Raw genomic sequence first — 17,425 nt, 5'->3', positions numbered from 1 at the left:
CAAATTAGGTTACTTGCAGGAGTGTGTCACTCTGCCCTAAGTGGTTATCCAGGGCTATTCTGCAGGGTTATTCTGGGTGTAGATACACCTGCTGTAGCAGTACATCAGGACCTTAATTCCTGCTAGGACACAGGATGAGAACAATCTTCCTCCTCCTCCTCTCCCTTTGCCAAGAGGCCACTACCAGGAATGTCCCACCTAGGAGAGACCCAGAGTGACCTCTGCCCCTCTTGTGCTCTGGTTTATTTCAGCGCCAGTGTGACTTGTCTGTCCTTTGATGATGATGACCATGTGAGATAAGCAAAAAGGAGATGTCTTAATAACAGTCTTCTGCCTTGCAGTGGGATAACGTTGTTTTTTTTTTAAATACAATCTTGCACCAATGGGGATGACCAGCAGTTCATCTTCCAGCGCTGCACTACCAAGCTGAGACCAAAGATTATAGTTTTATTCTATTTAATGGAGGAACTAGCCTGCAGAATGAAAATGCCACAGGGTTTCCAATAAGCTGTCTAGGGCCCTGAACGTTAGACAAGCTGTGATATTCCTTCTGGCAGCAGCAGCAAATGACTTCTGTCTAGATACTGTAAACATGAGGGTATAACTGCTCAGTTTATGCCAGTGTTCAGAGGTAATTATGGGTTCTTTTGGGTGACACACAAGTAAAATAATGGATAACTGAATCTTCATCAGACTTGGAAGCAGGACCTTAAACAAACTCCAAACTCAGGGTATAAAGAAGAGACCTCCAGCAAGAGATAAGATCAGCCCATGGGTTTCTTTCAGAACTGACAAACTTATCGCTCTTCTCATGCAAATCACCTGAGTATAGGGAGAGATGGAGAGGAGATGACTCATATCTGAGAGCTTTTTTTGTCTAAGATGGGGATTAATGGGTTGGCTTAGAGGTGAGGTGTCTCATTAGCAAACATTTGGATTTTGCCAGAGTCACTCATTTTGCTACGGAACATCACAGCCTTGGAACATGACTTTGCAGGGCTGCTCTCGTACTGGGCTGAAAGTTTTGCCTGCAGCATAAAGACTGAATTTCCTGCAGGTGCGTGGCTGCTCAGCTGAAGAGGGGAGCTAGCTTGGTGTCCTGATAGCCATCCTGCTCCACATCCCATCAAAAAGGCAGTGGTTTCATGCCACAGGGCTTCTGAAGGAACATTTCTGTAGAGCCCTACATTGTGCAAGCTGTCCTGGGGCTGAGCTGTGCATAGCTGTTTGGATTATGTGGGAAAGTTGGATGCAGAGCAATGTCCTGACAGGACTAAAAAGCTTCTGGCAGCACAGAGAGCTACAGCTGTGGGCAGCAGTGGTCACAGTTAGCTGACATCTCCAGGTGCATTTATACAATGCCATGTAAACACACCCTGTGAGGTTCTTGTGACAAAAAAAATTTAGTATTTCATAATAATAATTTCTTTCTTCCATTTCCCTCCTTGGCAGAGCATGCCAGAGAGCCATTACACCACAGGTAACATGTAGCTGAGAGCAGCTCTAGCCTTGTTCAATACATCCAGCTCCTCATCTGAGAGCAAGCTTCCATCCCGCTGCAGCAGCTGAACTGCTTTTATCATCTCCAGGAGATCAAAGTCATGCAATTAATCCTCTCCCATACTCAGGCTCTGTGCCCTCCCTTCCCTCTTCTCCCAGGAGCTGATGGCATGAAGGGCTCGGCACAGCTTTCCTTGCCAGACTGGCCCAATGTCAGCTCTGCTGGGATAGTTTGAGGAAGCTGTTTACACAAAACATCAGCGGGTTTTTGATGGCTCTGAAAGATCTGGTAAATAATCCCCAGATGAAAGATATAGTCTAGGAAGATGGCAGAAGAGGCTTACTACACTTACTACTTTAATAGTGCTAGGGAATGGGTGGAGCCTTTAAGTGCAGTGGAATTCATTTTTGTTAATCCTGCCTGGGTCTGTCAGGAGCAGTCACCTCCAGAAGGGTGTTCCCTGGCTCAGGCTGTGCAACAGGGCAGTTGCTTATAAGGGGGAAGATTAAAAGCAACTGTTTGAGCCTTTGAAAGCAGCACATTTGTGTCATTCTAAGAGCCATCTGGATGCAAATCACAGCCCTCAGGTTGAGGGTTTCAATCCTCAGACTCCCCACTGAGTGTATTTGGAGACTGGGACTTCTGCTGCAGTAGGAAAGTGTCACAAGGGCAGCTGTGTGGGCTGTTTATATTGAATATGTAACATCCTCTGGGCAATTGGAAGCCTCAAAAACAGATGCTGTGCTAGGTCAGTCTTACCTGTAATGAGGTTAATGCTGAAGAGTCCTTGAGGATTTCCAGTTAGGATGTGAAAAGTTAGTTTTCCTTCTGAGCTGGAGTCTGGATCGAAGGCATCAAGCTGAAGGACAGATGTGTTTGGTGGGGAATTCTCCATGACAGAGGCGTAGAAGACAGGTCTGGACATCTGAGGTGGGTTGTCATTGGTATCAGTGACTTCAATATAAATTTCAGTCACAGAAGACAGAGGAACTGTTCCCAGGTCAAGGGCGAGTACAGTCAGCCAGTAGTGAGACGTTCCCTCTCGGTCAAGTGATCCTATGGTCCGTATGGTGCCTAGAAGAAGGACACAGAGTGTCTGTGAGGGATTTAAGGAACTCAGACCGCTTAGTCCTTGAAGACAGAGCAGTCTCAACTCTGCTTCCTGCTCTTTGCTGCACACACAATCTCTCACACCCACCTTGCCTGGCTGTGAGATTCTTGGAAGGTAAGGGTTTGCTTCCGCTGAGGGTGATTTTTGGTACACAAGAGAAAGAGAAGATCTCGGTATTTTGGACACTGATTTGCCGTTATTTTAAGGAGAAAAAACCCTGCTTGTTCCTACCCAGATCCAGGGACAGACTTAGTAAATCCTGTACAATCAAGAAAGGCTCGAATGCACAGAACATTGTAGACAGCCAGGCCAAACACAGCAGGTAGTTAAAGCCGTCAAGGCTATGAAGTGAAGATGCCCTTACCTGTGTCCTTTTCGATGTGGAAGACAGACAGGCCAGTGCCTTCTCGGAGGAAATACTGAACCTCCCCATCCTTGCCCCGGTCGATGTCCTTTGCTGTCACCATCATCACTGACGTGCCCTTTGGGCTGCTCTCCTGCACCCAGCCTTTGAACACAAAGGAGGCAAAGCGTGGGGGGTTCAAGTTCTCATTGACATCGATGACGTTCACTTCCAGCTGGCAGAGGGAAGAGCGAGAGAAGGGCTTCCCACCGTCACTGACCTGCACGGTCAGGTTGTAGGAGTCCCTCTTCTCATAGTCCAGCTCCTTCTCCAGACGGAGCGCCCCGGTCAGCTTATCCACATGAAACATCATCTCCTCATTGTTGATGAGGCTGTACCTCACCTCCCCCCCAGAGCCAGCGTCAGGGTCAAAGGCCTCCAGGAAGAGGAGAATGGTCCCCACGGGCAGGTCTTCGGGGACCTTCACGCTGTTGAGGGCTGGGAGGCACTGTGGGGTGTTGTCGTTCACATCCTCCAGAGTCACGACCAGGTCTGTAACAGAGAACAGCTGGAAGCCCGTTTTGGGCTGGTCCCTAGCTTCTATTTTCAGCACATAGCAAGGCCACAATTCTCTGTCTAGAGCACCTGTAACAGTCACTTCTCCAGTGACACTGTTAATGGCAAACTTGTCCGTGGGGGTTAGCAGGGAGTATTTTACTCTCCCATTGTCATCTGTATCAGCATCTTCTGCTTTCAGTTGAGCTATTGTTGTCCCTGCTGCTACATGTTCTGGTATTGCCACCCAATAGGCACCTTGAGGGAACTTAGGAGTATTATCATTGGTATCCAACACATTCACAGCCAATAGTTTCCAAGATGATTTTTGTGGTGTGCCAAGGTCGTACACAGTAATGTTAAGAATGTAGAAGCTGGTTTGTTCATGATCTAAAGGAGAAAGGACCTGAAGGAGACCCAGTTCCAGGTCAATTGTAAAGCAGCTGTCATCATTTCCATCTGAGATCACATAGACCAATTTCCCATTAAAACCAGTGTCAGGATCAATGGCTGACAGGTCAGCAATAGTTGAGTTGATGGGAACAGTCTCTATGATATCAATAGATCGTGGAAAGCTGTCGTCAAACTTAGGAGCATTATGGTTTATAAGGTGCAAGTTCAGAGATGTTTCATCATCCTGCCCATGGCCTTGAGACTGAGACTCGATGGAGTGTATGATGGTTTCTGTCAGTTGCTTCAAGACTCCTGTTTCCTCACACTGCATTTTGACCGGAAGACCTTGGCTGACCACAGTGATGTTTACAGATGTTGGCAAAGCATAGTTCTCTCCATCTGTTGCAGTTATTTTCAAAGAGTAGAAAAGTGGCTGTTCAGAAGGAAGATCTCGCAGAGATATTCTAAGGGATATTACTCCAGAGATGGGATTCAGTTCAAAATGCTGTAACTCGTTGCCAGACTTGATTTCGTATTTGATATGCTGCAGTTCATCACTGTCGATTGCAGAGACCGTGGCCACAGGGCTCCCAACTGGGAAGTCCCGTGGGATGGTGCCACTGCAGCTGGCCTTCTCAAACACGGGAGCGTTGTCATTGACGTTGCTCAGCGTGAGGGAGACGTACACCTCTGTCTCGTGGCGGAAGGGTGAGCCCCAATCTGACGCCCACACTCGCAGGTGGTACCATCTCTGCATCAGCTCATAGTCCATCGACTTGGAGGTGGAAATGACACCAGAATAGGGGTCAATGACAAAGGGAACTGATTTCTGGTTGGCTATGCTGTAGGTGACAAAACCATTGTCTCCTTTATCTTCATCTGTAGCCTTTACTGTTAAGACACTGGTACCAGGAGGAACATTTTCATCAAAGACCCCATGGTATGAAGACTGAGTAAAACTTGGAGCGTGATTGTTGCAGTCAGTGATGTCAACGATAACTGTTGTGGATGTGTGACTGTTACTGGTTGTAACTTCAAGCTCAAAACTAGACTGCTCATGGAAGTCCATTGCTCTGACTGTAGTTATCAGTCCCGTGTGAGGATTGATCTTAAAGCTTGTGCTGTCAGGAGTAGATTTCAAAATGTATTTAAGATTTGGGAAAACTGGTGTGATCTTCACCATAACAACTTGGCTTCCAGCTGGGGAAAATTCACTGAGCTGGACCCGGTACACTTCCTTCTCAAACCTGGCAGAAACATACTTGGAGGGAGGTATGTGGACAACTCTGACAGGAGAGAACAGTGGTGGCTTGCTCTTGTCCTTGGCTTGCACACTGAGGTTGAAACCAAATGGGTAAAGTAACCAGTTTATCTCTTTGTTTGACACAATCATGAACTCAGTGCTCCCAAAGTAGGATTTGATGGCTTTGAAATGCCTTCCCGGATCTCCATCCACAAACTCAACCGAATCAATCTCTGCTTCTGAGTCACCGCTTTCTACAGAGAGAGTTGCATAGATAAAATCTTCGTCTGAGTCAGGCGATGTCACCTTCACAGAGGAGATAGAGGGGGGTTTCCTGGCAGATGGCTCCACTTGGATTGTGAGACTAGCCAAGTTCCCAAAGCCATTCCCCTCCATGATCTTCCTCATTCTGTCCACAGCCAAAACCTGCAGGTTATGCCTGCCTCGGTGGGTGCTGTTCAGCCTGCCAGAGACCATAACTGCCCCCGTGGTGGGGTGCACAGTGAATAGGGTGGACTTGGTGTTGAGGGCATAGTAGAACTCAGCATTCTGGCCAGCGTCAGCGTCAGTGGCACTGAGTGTGCTGACCACTGTTTTCAGAGGAGTGTCTTCTCTGATGGACACTTTGTAGGAAGGGGGTGAAAAGAGAGGTTTCAAGTCATTCCTGTCCAGAATATGGATCAGGACTTTGGCCCAGGCTTCATAGGCAAAGGTGCTCTCTGTGGCCTTGATTATTAACATGTAACTATCTTTGACCTCACGGTTTAAAAGTGCTGTGTTGCTGCTCCTGGTTCTTATTCTCAGGAAGCAGAAATCCCCAATCACATGCTCCTCTGTTTTAAACAGACCTGTGTTGTCCCCAGAAGCTATTCTGTACCTGATGTCCCACTCAGGGTCTCTCTTGTAAATACCCATTTTGACATAGCTCTCCACGTAGGTCTTGGGGGCTGAATTCTCATAGATGGTGGCATTGTAGAAGAAGTGGGTGAAGTGCAGAGGGGAAGTGTTGCCCTTCTCACAGCTCGCCTTGTGGACCACACAATGCATCAGGAGAACAGCAACACTCAGGAAGTGACTCCTGATGGAGACTTCCATGGTGTGGTGTCTCCTTGAGCCCTGCAGGTGTCAAAAGAAGAACATTGGTCATTTTCATTCAGGTCAATGTTTTATAGAAAAAAGTCTGCAAGGGCTCAGCCTCACCTCCCTGCTCTGTCTACCCTGACCTTTACTTATACAATTGTTAGCTCAGCTCTCCTCTCTGTCTCAGTGAGAGACCTGTCCTCCCACATCCCTATGCTGGCTCAGATTTCTCCACTTTCTCTGCTTCAGTTTCTGCCTTTATAGAAGGCAAAATATGCAAAGTCATGCAGGATGCTCTGATCAGGCTGACTTGCTGTTCTGTGAACAACCTTGCCCTCCCCTCATTCTGCTTTCTCCTCAGTCAAACAGCATATCTAAACTCTCCACACCCAATCCAAACTACCTCGTTTTGTTTTCCCATCCTCCCTTCTCCATCCAAACTTGTGTCTCCACTGAAGTTTCTGCAAAGTATCTTTGAGAGTCAAAATACAAACTGATTTATGTGCCTCTCTGGGGTTTGCCTTCCCTTTTCTCTCCCTGTTCCACAGAATGTGCTGTCTTTCCCCAGCAATGATGGGGAACACATGCCATGTATAAATTCCTTATGAATGTGCAGCTCCATGATGTGGCCTTTCCAACAGCTTTCACTCAGTTTCTAGTCGAGCTCTGTCTCAATTACCTCAAAGTTCTTGTAATTCACAGGCCTGACCCTGCTGCCTCCTCTGTGATGACTGAAGGAGCAGGTTTCCAGCAAGACACTTTGCCCATGTCACCCTCAGCCCTTGAGTAATCTCTCTGGCTCCTGCCTTCTCCTGGCAAAGCCCCAGGGTCAGGATTCCTGCAGAGGATCTGCCATCCATGACCAGCTGCCTTCTCTAACAGCTCCTGAGCAGCTGTGGCTCCACAGTTTATCTCTGTGACCAAGGTGCATCAAAGAAGGAACTGGGGAGCACATATGTGATTTACAGGGATGTAACTTTATTAGGGAGCTTTGCAGAGCTTGTTAAAGGATCAAGGCCTGTTCTTTTCAAAAGCTAAGTGCATGCTGCTGTGTGTGCAGTTAGGGGTTGAAACCAGGGATAAGCTAAATATAGGTGCATATATTTCCCCTAGATACCCTAGGAGATCTTTATCTAGAACTGTTTCTTCCTGTTTTAAATTTAAATTATATATCAAGTACCTGCCAGTCATTTGGCACATTCCTAATTTAAACAGGGAAGACTTGTTTTTCCAGACACTTTTTCAAGACTCATCTCTTTAAGAACCAGAACTAGTTCAATTTGTAACTCAAGTTGAATGTTAGGAGCAAATTGTTGGAGCCCAACTAACAATATGTGTCATATTCTCTCACTGAGGTTTCTAATTACTGATAAATACAAAGTTGTAAATCTCATATTTGCTTCAAATCCTTTTCTCCTTGGTAAACAGATGCCAACCATCCAAAAATCTCTCTGTGGACATTCCTTTTGAAACAAATGGCTTGAAAGTAAAGTCTAACTACCAGAAGTCAGAGAGAAATCAACACAATTCAGTTTTGACAAAATTCAGACTCATTTTTTCACACCATCATTTCACTTCCAGGAAACACAACATAGTCCCAAATGTACTGCAAATTACAGAAAAACTCAGAGAGCAGGGATGGGTGACCCAGAAAAGCATGTAGCTCCTTCTGAGAAGTTGGAAACCATGTTCTTAAAAGCTCTGCTTGTTGCTTGTTACTTAACAGTGCTTCAGAGCTGTGCAGCATGCAGGGACTTGCCTTGAGCTACTCCCTTCCAACATTTTCAACTGCTGAACTTGGAGAGGAGACGCTCGCAGGCTGCGCACGCGTCTCAGCACCGGGAGCAGAGCGATCCACACAGCCAGAGAGGAGCAAGAGCAGAATAAACCAGCAACCAAACCAGAGCTGTCCCACCAACAGCAGACTTAATGAAGCAGATCGCTTGGTATCTGGGCTAATTGACTTTTTAATTGAATTGTACTGAAACGGCAATGTGAACTCATCTCTCATAAGACATCAGAGAACCCACAAAGCAGAGACGTTATGAACTCCACAACCACAAGAAAAGCTGGATCCAGAGCACATGCCTTCCTGGGCACCAGCAATTCAATATGGGAGGATAACCCTGAGCAAGGAGTGGGTTTTCTGGCATTTAACAAGATGCAAGCTGTCGTCTGAATCCCTCCTGGAATGTACTTAACCTCCCTCTTCCCTGTATATTTCCTGACATCTAAGAAAGGCTTCACCTAACATTGCTGCTTCTTCCCTCTGTTTTAGCAGGGTTTTACTCCTCTGTCCAGATAATTATTTTGCAAAACCTGTTGTGACCTCAGTATTTCTTAGAGCTTTGCTCTCAATTACAAGTTGGACTGAAAGCAATCAATGGCTTCAGCAGTTATTATGAGGGATGGAGAGTGACTATGCATCTGGGGCATGAGGCAGAAGCCTCATTTCCTCTGGAAATGATCTGAAACTTTGAAAGACACAGTCAAAACTTAGGGAGAGTTGTCTAGGGGGCATCACCATCAACTTTTCAAGAGTTTCTCTTTGTGTCAGGGCCATGCTCAGTTGAACAGTATCACAGACAGTCTGTGTCCCCTGACATCAACTTCCCACCCTGGGCCTGGAAATCATCACCTATTATCTGCAGCCTGCAGCTTCTCCTTTAGTAGGATGCACTGGGAAGCAACCATGCTCTGAAAGTCTTGTTTCTCCAGCGTGGTTTTAGTGCAATTTGAAGTGTAAGAGATCTCCCAGGAAATGACTACTGTCCCTGATCTGTTCTCTGCTTCTGGAATTATTTATGCCACAGTCACAATGCAAAACTATCCAGAAGTGGGACTGGGACATTTTCAAGGGCCAAAATGGAAAGGTGAAGCTTAACAGAAAAATGGGGACAGTGCTTTGAAGAGAGAGAAAATCTGGTGAATTGGCTCAGCTCCAGGGAAAATCCTGTTGGGATGACAGCAATAAACCAGCAGAAATGAGGTGGGTTTCTATGACTTCTGTTCTGTGGGTTGAAAGCTGTGCATAGCATGAAACCAGCAAAAAAATCAATTTGCTGGCCCTTATTCCCAAATGTAGGTGGCCACCAAGGAAGGGCAGTGCTGCCAAGCTCAAGGGTCCTAGCCATGGGATTCAAGGATCTCCACACGGAAACTGGGTGAAATCAAACAGATTTTTCACGCAGATTAAGAGAACCATTCCTCCTGCTTATCTGAGCTGTGCTACCCCATATTCTTGTGCTGACAGTAATCAGAGCACGATCCACGGGACCTGTGGCAAGGGTCACACACACTTCAGGCTGCCAGATCAGCTGCAAGCATTTAACACTCGAACACCCTCACCCACCTCTGGTCTCTTAATCTCAAGGGATCATTTATTTCTAGCCCTGAGAGTGCTGCCCCTCTCTCCTTCGTGGGCTGCTGGAGCTGGCTGCACATGGGGGGGGCAGCTCCAAGCCCACGGTGGGATGGAGTGTGGAAGGCAGGGCACGCTCCCGACTGAGGGAAATACCAGGGCATCATTATGTGGTGATTCAGCCTCCTCTCCTAATCACCAGGCGAGGATCAGAGAGCCTGGGGGGGCTGCAGATGCAAACTCCCCACAAAGGCAGTAAACAGTCGCTGTATCTCTAATCAGAGCCCGAGCGCGCGTCTAAATTTAACATCCAAATTGTGAACCTCTGTCAAAGACATGCCCAAATCTGTCGGCCTGAAATGAGGGAACAAACACACGGTGCTGAGATTTCAAAGTGTGTGCGTGGGGAGACCGTGGAGATGGGTGATTGGGGGATTGGTGCAGGAAAAGGCTGCTCTGGCTAGCTGGGGTGAGTGGCTGGGGCATGGCCAGGGGGTTCTCGGGGGCCCTCCCAGGGGTCTCCTAAAACGTGTGGGCTGCTCTGTTTGTTGGTCATATCACAGAAAAGTGCTGCAGCCTGCCAGGAAGCAGGTGTGGCCCCAGCCCCACCTTTTGATTCCCTTCAAGAGGAGCATTTAAAAGCAATAAAAACCCAAAACACAAAACAAAGCGAGTGCTGAGTGCACCCAGAGCAGCATTCCCCTCATGAGCTGTGGTGGGGGCTTGGCCCAAGGTTTTGAGATCAGAAGATTAAAGAGAAAGCATCATTTTCATTGGGAAATAAGGACAAATGTTCCCTTACTACTCTTTTGCCAGTATGTATCCCAAGTTCTCTTCTTTCCTCTCTTGCTTTCTTCCCTCACCTCCCTCCATTTTCTCTTGCTTTTTTCTTCAATACAAGAAACAGCCTCTTCCCCAGGATAAGGACCAAGAAAAATCACCCCCAAACACATCAACTTCCTTGTCAGAGGCTGCAAGAACAGGGAAAGACAGGAGATGAGACTGGCTGTTCATGTAATTAGTTTAACCATGCATTTGAGTGGTCATTGTGAAACAGAGCAAAGGGAGTAAATCCTGTAAAATGGTGAGTACAAGGCTTTGGGAAAAGTAATAGGAGATGGGACACTGTTCTCCTGGCTTGGTGCAGCAGAAGGGGCCCAGCTACAGATGGGGCAATGTCCCTACAGCTGCCTGCCAAGGAGGATCAGCCAGAAAGCAATCCCTGGGCTTTCAGTGCTGCAGTCACAGAGTTAAATGGACACTGTTGGCCATACCTGTGAAATGTTTTGCTTCCCAATGCTGAAACAGCCTGTGTTCACCCTGCAGGGGGATTGTGCTGCTTGGTTAATGTTTGCCCTCTCCTCTGCCACAGTGATTTTGGTGGAATCGGATCCTTTTCCATTTGGGGAGCTCCCTGATGGCTGCTCACAGCCACCCTGTGGGGTTTGAGTTCTCTGTGGAGATGGGTATCTTTCAAACTGTTTTCTTAGATTAAAAAAAACCAACCAAACAAAACCATCCCATCCTTGGAGATCCTGCTCCTGCATTTGGTTGTGCAGTCTCTGCTGGGTTTTGCAGTGCAGCAGAATAAATACATCCTGGAGGTGCTACACAAAGCCAGAAAACTAATGAAAAGAGCCCCTGAAGTTACAGTGTTTCCTTCTTCAGTGTCTCTCGGGGTTTTCCAGCGCCTGTGGATGGTTTCTTGGGGCTGATGTTTGCAGAACTGCTTGCACCAGCCTGCTCGGGGGCTGTGTTAGTGTGGGTGCAGCTTTTTGCTGGACTTGCAGATTCCATCCAGACACAGTCAGGTTGCTCCTTCCCCATCTCGACTTTCCAATCTCCGAATGGCTTGGAGAAAGTTTGGAAACTGTTTCCAGGTTGTGGACAGCCTGGAGCAAGGTGGCTGATTATGCAGAACCCAGTGCTGTGGCTTTTACAGCCAAGGGCTGCCCTTGCTCAGAGTGTCCCATGCAATGCTGTCCCAGCATTGAGTGGCAGTGCCAGGCCTGTGCCACAACCGTCTCATGGCTGAGCTCTGTTCCTGGGGTGCAGTGGCTGTGTACTGATGGGGTGGGCAGCCCTGAGGGCTTCTCAGCTGCAGAGCCATGGAAAGCCGTGGGATTGATGAGTCTCATGCTGGAATGCAGAGCAGTGACTCTTTCCTTGTCCTGCCCAGCATGGCAGGAGGTCACATACCTGTCCCTGAGCAGAACAGGTACAGTCCCAAAGCACTACAGATGTTCCCTCCACCATGTGCCAGCTGAACCAGGCAGGTGCATTAACCCAGGGGGGTTTAGGTAACCCAAGGAGCTTGGACTGGCAGCCTCTGTGGGGTGTTGGTGGGACAGAGATTCCCTTGAAGGAGTTTTGGGGAAGCCTGTGAGACACTGAGTTGTGTGGGGCAGTCTGGGCCCCAGGTTGGGAGGGAGATCTGGCAGAGATAACCTTTTTCTCTGTCCTGCTGCAGGGCTTGGTAAAAATGCTTCATTCTGAGGCAGCTCTGCCTTCCCCAAGCCACAGCCAGGAGACCTGCAAGGGATCCTGCCAGGACCACCATTGAGGGCTGACAGTGGGAACAGGGTGGGATGCTGTCCCTTGAGTAGTGCAAGATATGGATGAGTTCAGAAAGAAAGATGGCAGGATGGCCTTCCACATGGGAAGGCAGCTGGGAAGCATTTAGTTACTCTGATGTCCAACTCCTTCTCCCTTACAGCTGGATGCTTTTGCCACCTTTGTCACTGTGTCAGATTGCACAGGTTGGATGCTCAGACCTAGGCTGACTCTAAAGGCTCCTTGCTCCATGACATCTTACTGTGGCTCCTGCCAGCCAGCCACTCACCCTCCTCCCCCTGGCACATCTCACCCATTCCCCCATCCTTGGGGCTTTGGCTGTGCCCTGATGCTGCTCCTGCTGCCCTGGTCTGACCCTTCACTGGAGCAAGCAGGTGCCGTGTGTCTATGCCTCAAAGCCATCCTGTGTCCAAGAGCATCACCTGGGACGTGAAGCCCAAGGCTTTCTCTTGCCACCTTTCCACCTGCAATGTGGAACTCATACTGAGCATTTCACATTTTCCTCATGCTTGGGATACAAGTTATCTTACACTGATAATCATTCCCCTGTCTGCAGACTGCTGAGGGAATTGGGTGTGTGGGACCACATTGTCAATCCTGCCAGCATTCAGATCCACTGGCCAGCTTCAGCCAAATTTAACCAGATAGGCAAAGACATGAAAGGAGTTAACCTTGCACAAGCTTGTGAAAATCAGCAGGACAGAGGAGAGAAATCCATATTAGGACTCCCAGCTGGAAGAAAAAGCTCTAAGGTGAGCCCAACCCGATTATTAGACATCAGAGAATCCACACAAGAGGGAGCGCCGCAGGCAGCCAAGCTCCATGAATCCTGCTGCTCACAAACAGCTGTTTACTGGGGTGCTGCAGAGCTGGGGGAGCAGAGTCTGCACACACAAACCCCATCTGACCCAGCAGAGCCCTGCTCCCGGACAGGGCTCAGCTCACCCCAGCCGGGTGAGAGCAGCAGCTCTGCCCAGGGTTGAGGAGACTCTGACCCTGCGAGTCCTCACTGTCACCTTAACTCAACCCGGTGCTGGCAATGAGGCCACTGCCCTCATCCCTGAGTGCTGCAGCGATTCCCCGTGGGGAGCATACATGCCAACCTAAAATCGCCGGAATTCTTTGGGAAGGAGCCCAAGAGCACGTTGGCGTGCAGAGCTGCCCCTGTGCCCTGCTGGATGCAGGTGAGAGCCGCAGCTCGGCGGGACAGGCACTGCTCAGCCTCTGCCCTGCAGCACAGCCCTGCCCACCGCGCTCCTCTCCTGCCCGGCAATTCCATTCACCGCAGACCTGTTCCTGCCCTGATCCACCGTGTTCTCCTTCAGCCCAGCACCCTGCCGGCGTTTCCCTTCTGCTGCCCGAAGGTGGGCACGGAGAGCAGCTCTCTGCTCTGCCCTCTCACTCCGCTGCCATCTGTCTGCTCGCACTGCTCCTTCCCTGCCTTTGGAGGCAGCGTAAGGACACCGAGGACAAAAGAATGAATGAGACAATCGGGGCATCATCCTCCCTCGTAAAGGGATGGCTGGCCAGTATGCCGGCAGCCGTGCCACAGAAATTCCCTGCAGCAGATATTTATTGAATATCTGCAAGCTGATAGAAAACCTTCAGCTCCCAGCCCTGCCCGCAGCCGCCCACCTCCTGTGCCGTGTCCAAAGCGCTGCACAAGCCGCTGCACGGCCAGCCCGTGCCCCGGGGGAGCTCAGCCTTTCACCGGAGAAAAGATCAGCCCCCGGGACAGACGCGTTTGCCCAGGCTGGTCTCATTGACAGAGTGTGTCCTTGTTCTGCTCCTAGCACAGGTCACTCCCTCCTGCTCCGGACTCTCTGCTGGAAGCGAATTTCTGGGACCTCCTGCCATTGCAGCACCTCTGTGGAGCCAGCAACGGTGCGTGGACACTGCTTGGAGCACCTGTGACAACCAGGATGGGCACAGAGTGTCCCTGTCAACCTGGGCCATATGGAGCATCTATTCATGGCATGACCAGCGTCTCCCGGGCTGCCTGAGTCACAGCATCTATCCAACGTGCAGCCCGGCCACTCAAAAATAGTCACACAATGTAAGAGCATCAAAATAGCGCTGTTTGGCTACCTCTTTATTCTCTCTCCCACTTTTGATTACTTAGTAGAAGGGTATAAAAAAGACGGCACGGGTAACCTGCTCCTTTTCTCCCATTTTTCAGCATCAGTGCAAGTACATGGCTGATTTTGAGCTGTTGCACTTAAAAAACCTTCACTGGAGCCATCCATCCCAAATGGATCAAAACCTTGTTTGAAGCCAAATACAACTTTTGGTGTGTGCAATATCCGGTGGCAATTTGTTCCAAAGTTAATTATGCCCTCTGTACAGAAAAAGAAAGTGTTTCCTTTGGTTTGTTTCAACCCTGCTCCTTGTCCATTTCTGAGCTACAAACCTTTCCAGCAGCCCTTGCAGCCTGCCCCTCCCTGGAGCTCCTACTAGAATTAGAGAATAAAGTTTCTTTGCTAATAAAGCAGTACCTGCCTCATTGCCAAGGAAAAAGTGTGGTTAGAGGAAAAATTGCTTGCTCAGCAGATCAGCTTGTTAGTAGACAATGCAGCATCCATGTTGCCAACCCAGTTTAAAAATTTTAAAAGGGCTCAGGGGTATTTAATCCTCTTATGTTTGTCCATGATACAGGAGGAAGCCCATTGCTAACTGCTCGAGGTGCACTTGCATGCTCCACACGTGGCAAAAAACAAAGCGAGGTGCACGGAGCAGGGAATGCCATTGCTGTAGCATGCAGTAGCTGGAACGATCCTGCAGGACTTGCCTTGGAGCAGTTGGCAGGAGAGCAGGATGCAAAATGCATTAGTTCCTAACAGATGTTTGATTCCAGGTGTCGTGCCTCCTTTGAACTCTCCCTTCGTACATGAATGATGCTTGTTTGTTTGCAGGCTTGGGAGATGCACTGGTTTGGGAACAGTAGGATTTGAAATGCATCCATGGTGCGAGGGAAAGGCTTGGGAGCTGAGCAGACCCTGCTGTGCTCTCCCCTCCAGAGGCAGGGCAGGTGGGCTTGGTTTGGGAATGTCACAGAGTGTGCTGGAGCATGGCAGGCAGAGAGGGAGAATCAGAGACCGAACCCCCCGGGCTGGGTTAGAGACCTCTGCCCTGCCCAGACCGTCAGGAGACCCAGCCTTAGCAGACAGGTGGATGGATGTCCCTGACTCGCTCCCAGTAAGGTGAGGTGTGCTGCATATTAGGAAATTATGAAAGTACACAATACCAAGCCTAGAGACTTTGCTGTCCCAAATCCCGAGACAGCCCAGCCTTGCTCAGGAGCCCAATACAGACTGTTTGCTTTGTGTCCCAAAGCTCCGATAACCTCCCAGGTCTCTCTGGCTGACAGCCTGGAAAGCCATGGCAGCTCCTTACACCCTGCTTGCTCTTTGCCCCTCTGAGTGCCGGAATAGGGGGAACAGAGCATTCCACATCCACCTGCCGGGATCCAGGGCACCCTGGGCCAAGCAGGAGCCCGTTGGCCACAGCCCTGCCTGCCCAGCAGAGCCTGCCCAGCTCGTACCACCATCAGCCTGAATTTCCAAACCTCCTGGAAACTCTCAGCCCTCCACAGCCACAAAAGCAAAGGAGCCGGAGCTTTCTTTAAGGGTTTTCTCTGAAGCAGCCCCAGTCGCGTGACCGCTGATCTTTGCCCCTCTGGAGTGCTGTGCTCCACCGAGTGCGCCTTCCATTTCCCGGGAGGCTGATTAGCTGATAACTGCAGTTTGGAAGGGCGCCTTGGCTCCAGTGCCCACGCCTGCCTCCTGTATTTTCACCTCTTTTATCAGGGCTGCACATGTACAGGCTGCACGCCCTGAAGTGGGACTGGGCTGGCTCTGGGGTTTCATCCTGTCACAAGGCACTGGGCAGTGAAGGAAGCTGCAGACACACAAACGGTGGCTCTGTCTTCAGCTCCCTGTCGTGGAGGGGCACAAGGGCAGGTGAGGAGCTCTCACCTGACTGTACAGGGAAGCTGGGCTGGGCAACACTAGTGCTGTGACTGCATTCAGGGATCCCCAAAGCACAGCCCCGTTCGAGGTGGCAGTGGAAGTGGCTTAGTGGGGCACGTGGAGACAGAGTTTGGTACCACCTCACCCCAGTTAGTGTGTTGTTCATGGCCAACAGCCAAACCTACAGCCAGACACCATCCTACTCCTGCCACAGCTCATCCATTTACTGCAGCACAAGCTTTCTCCCTGCAGAAATCCTGCCCTGTTCAGACACCTGGAGCATTTCTCTGCTCACTCCCTCCACACCTGCCTTGCTCTGCAGCGTCGCTTTTGCCTTTGATAGCTGGAGCCCACCTGCTTGCACTGGCTGCAGCCTGCTGAAGCTGCCCAGCTCAGGCCAGATGCAAACACCAATGAAGCTTTTCCTGCCTCCTTCCAAAAGCCCCATGATAGGGGTGCCAGAAGGGAGGAAGAGATGAAAAGCTCTGCATCCCAAAGCTCTCTCTAGGTGAAGGGTGCTTCCAGCAAAAGTTACTCACATGCAAAAGCAGTTTCACCACTAAATCTCTGCATCCTCCATGCCTTCCTCCATCCCTGCCGCACAGACTGCTCCCTGACTCATTTCAACTCCCCACACCGGCGAGCAGCGTGCCTTACCTGTTGCAACAGGAGAGAGCCCTCTCCTGCAGTTCACTGTCTCCCTGCTCCCTCCGCTGAAAATCCTCTCCTGCAGCAGCACCTCGCTGCCTGCCGGGGGTCCATGGTGCTTGCAAATCACTGAGGGCTCCGAGAAATTCCTGCAAGAAGGGGTTCTGCCGGCTGAAACTCCGGCGGCACCGCTCGGGAGCAGCGAGGGAGAAAGTTGCGAGGGGTGGAACTGGCTCGCAGGAGCGCCAGCCCTTCCGTGACGGGCTGGAGGAGGAGGAGGAGGAGAGGCATCGCTCCCTCGCTGCCCTAGTGAAGGTGTGTGTGTGTATGTGTGCGTGTGTCAGAGCTGGGCAAGGACCCAAGCCTTAGAGCCAAATAATTGCAGCGCTTTTTACTGTTAGATTAACTAGCATTGCCATGAAATCCAGGGCTTCAACTGCGAAGGAGGGTGGGGGGTGGTGGGCTGGTGGAGTATGTCAGGTAAATCCCTCCAACACACCTGAAAAACTCAAAGATTGTTTTTAACTATCTGCCAGGTGGGTGTTGTAAGGAGGGATGGGTAGAAGGGGGTGGGGGAAACCTGAATCTGCCCTCGGAGCAGCTGCATGCAAGAGGCACTTTGAAGGTGGTTGTTGTTGTTTGTGGTGG

General features: G+C 49.8%; 1 protein-coding gene across 1 annotated transcript in view; it reads right to left on the bottom strand.

Moving 5' to 3' along the window:
* The window catches only part of FAT2 (FAT atypical cadherin 2), a 54,929-nt gene extending 37,945 nt beyond the window's left edge, over positions 1-16,984 (bottom strand). Inside the window, exons 1-3 of the mRNA XM_056502595.1 lie at positions 16,787-16,984; positions 2,977-6,262; positions 2,261-2,575 (exon numbers count right to left, since the gene is read on the bottom strand). Of these exons, the coding sequence (XP_056358570.1) occupies positions 2,261-2,575; positions 2,977-6,241 (3,580 nt within the window). The 5' untranslated portion in view covers positions 6,242-6,262; positions 16,787-16,984. The remainder of the gene's footprint in view (positions 1-2,260; positions 2,576-2,976; positions 6,263-16,786) is intronic.
* Positions 16,985-17,425: the final 441 nt, after the last annotated feature.

This window comes from Oenanthe melanoleuca, chromosome 13, assembly GCF_029582105.1.
Source record: "Oenanthe melanoleuca isolate GR-GAL-2019-014 chromosome 13, OMel1.0, whole genome shotgun sequence".
NCBI classification, from domain to species: domain Eukaryota; kingdom Metazoa; phylum Chordata; class Aves; order Passeriformes; family Muscicapidae; genus Oenanthe; species Oenanthe melanoleuca.
The sequence above is the reverse complement of the archived record's forward strand: the minus strand, read 5'-3'. Positions and strand labels throughout refer to the sequence as shown.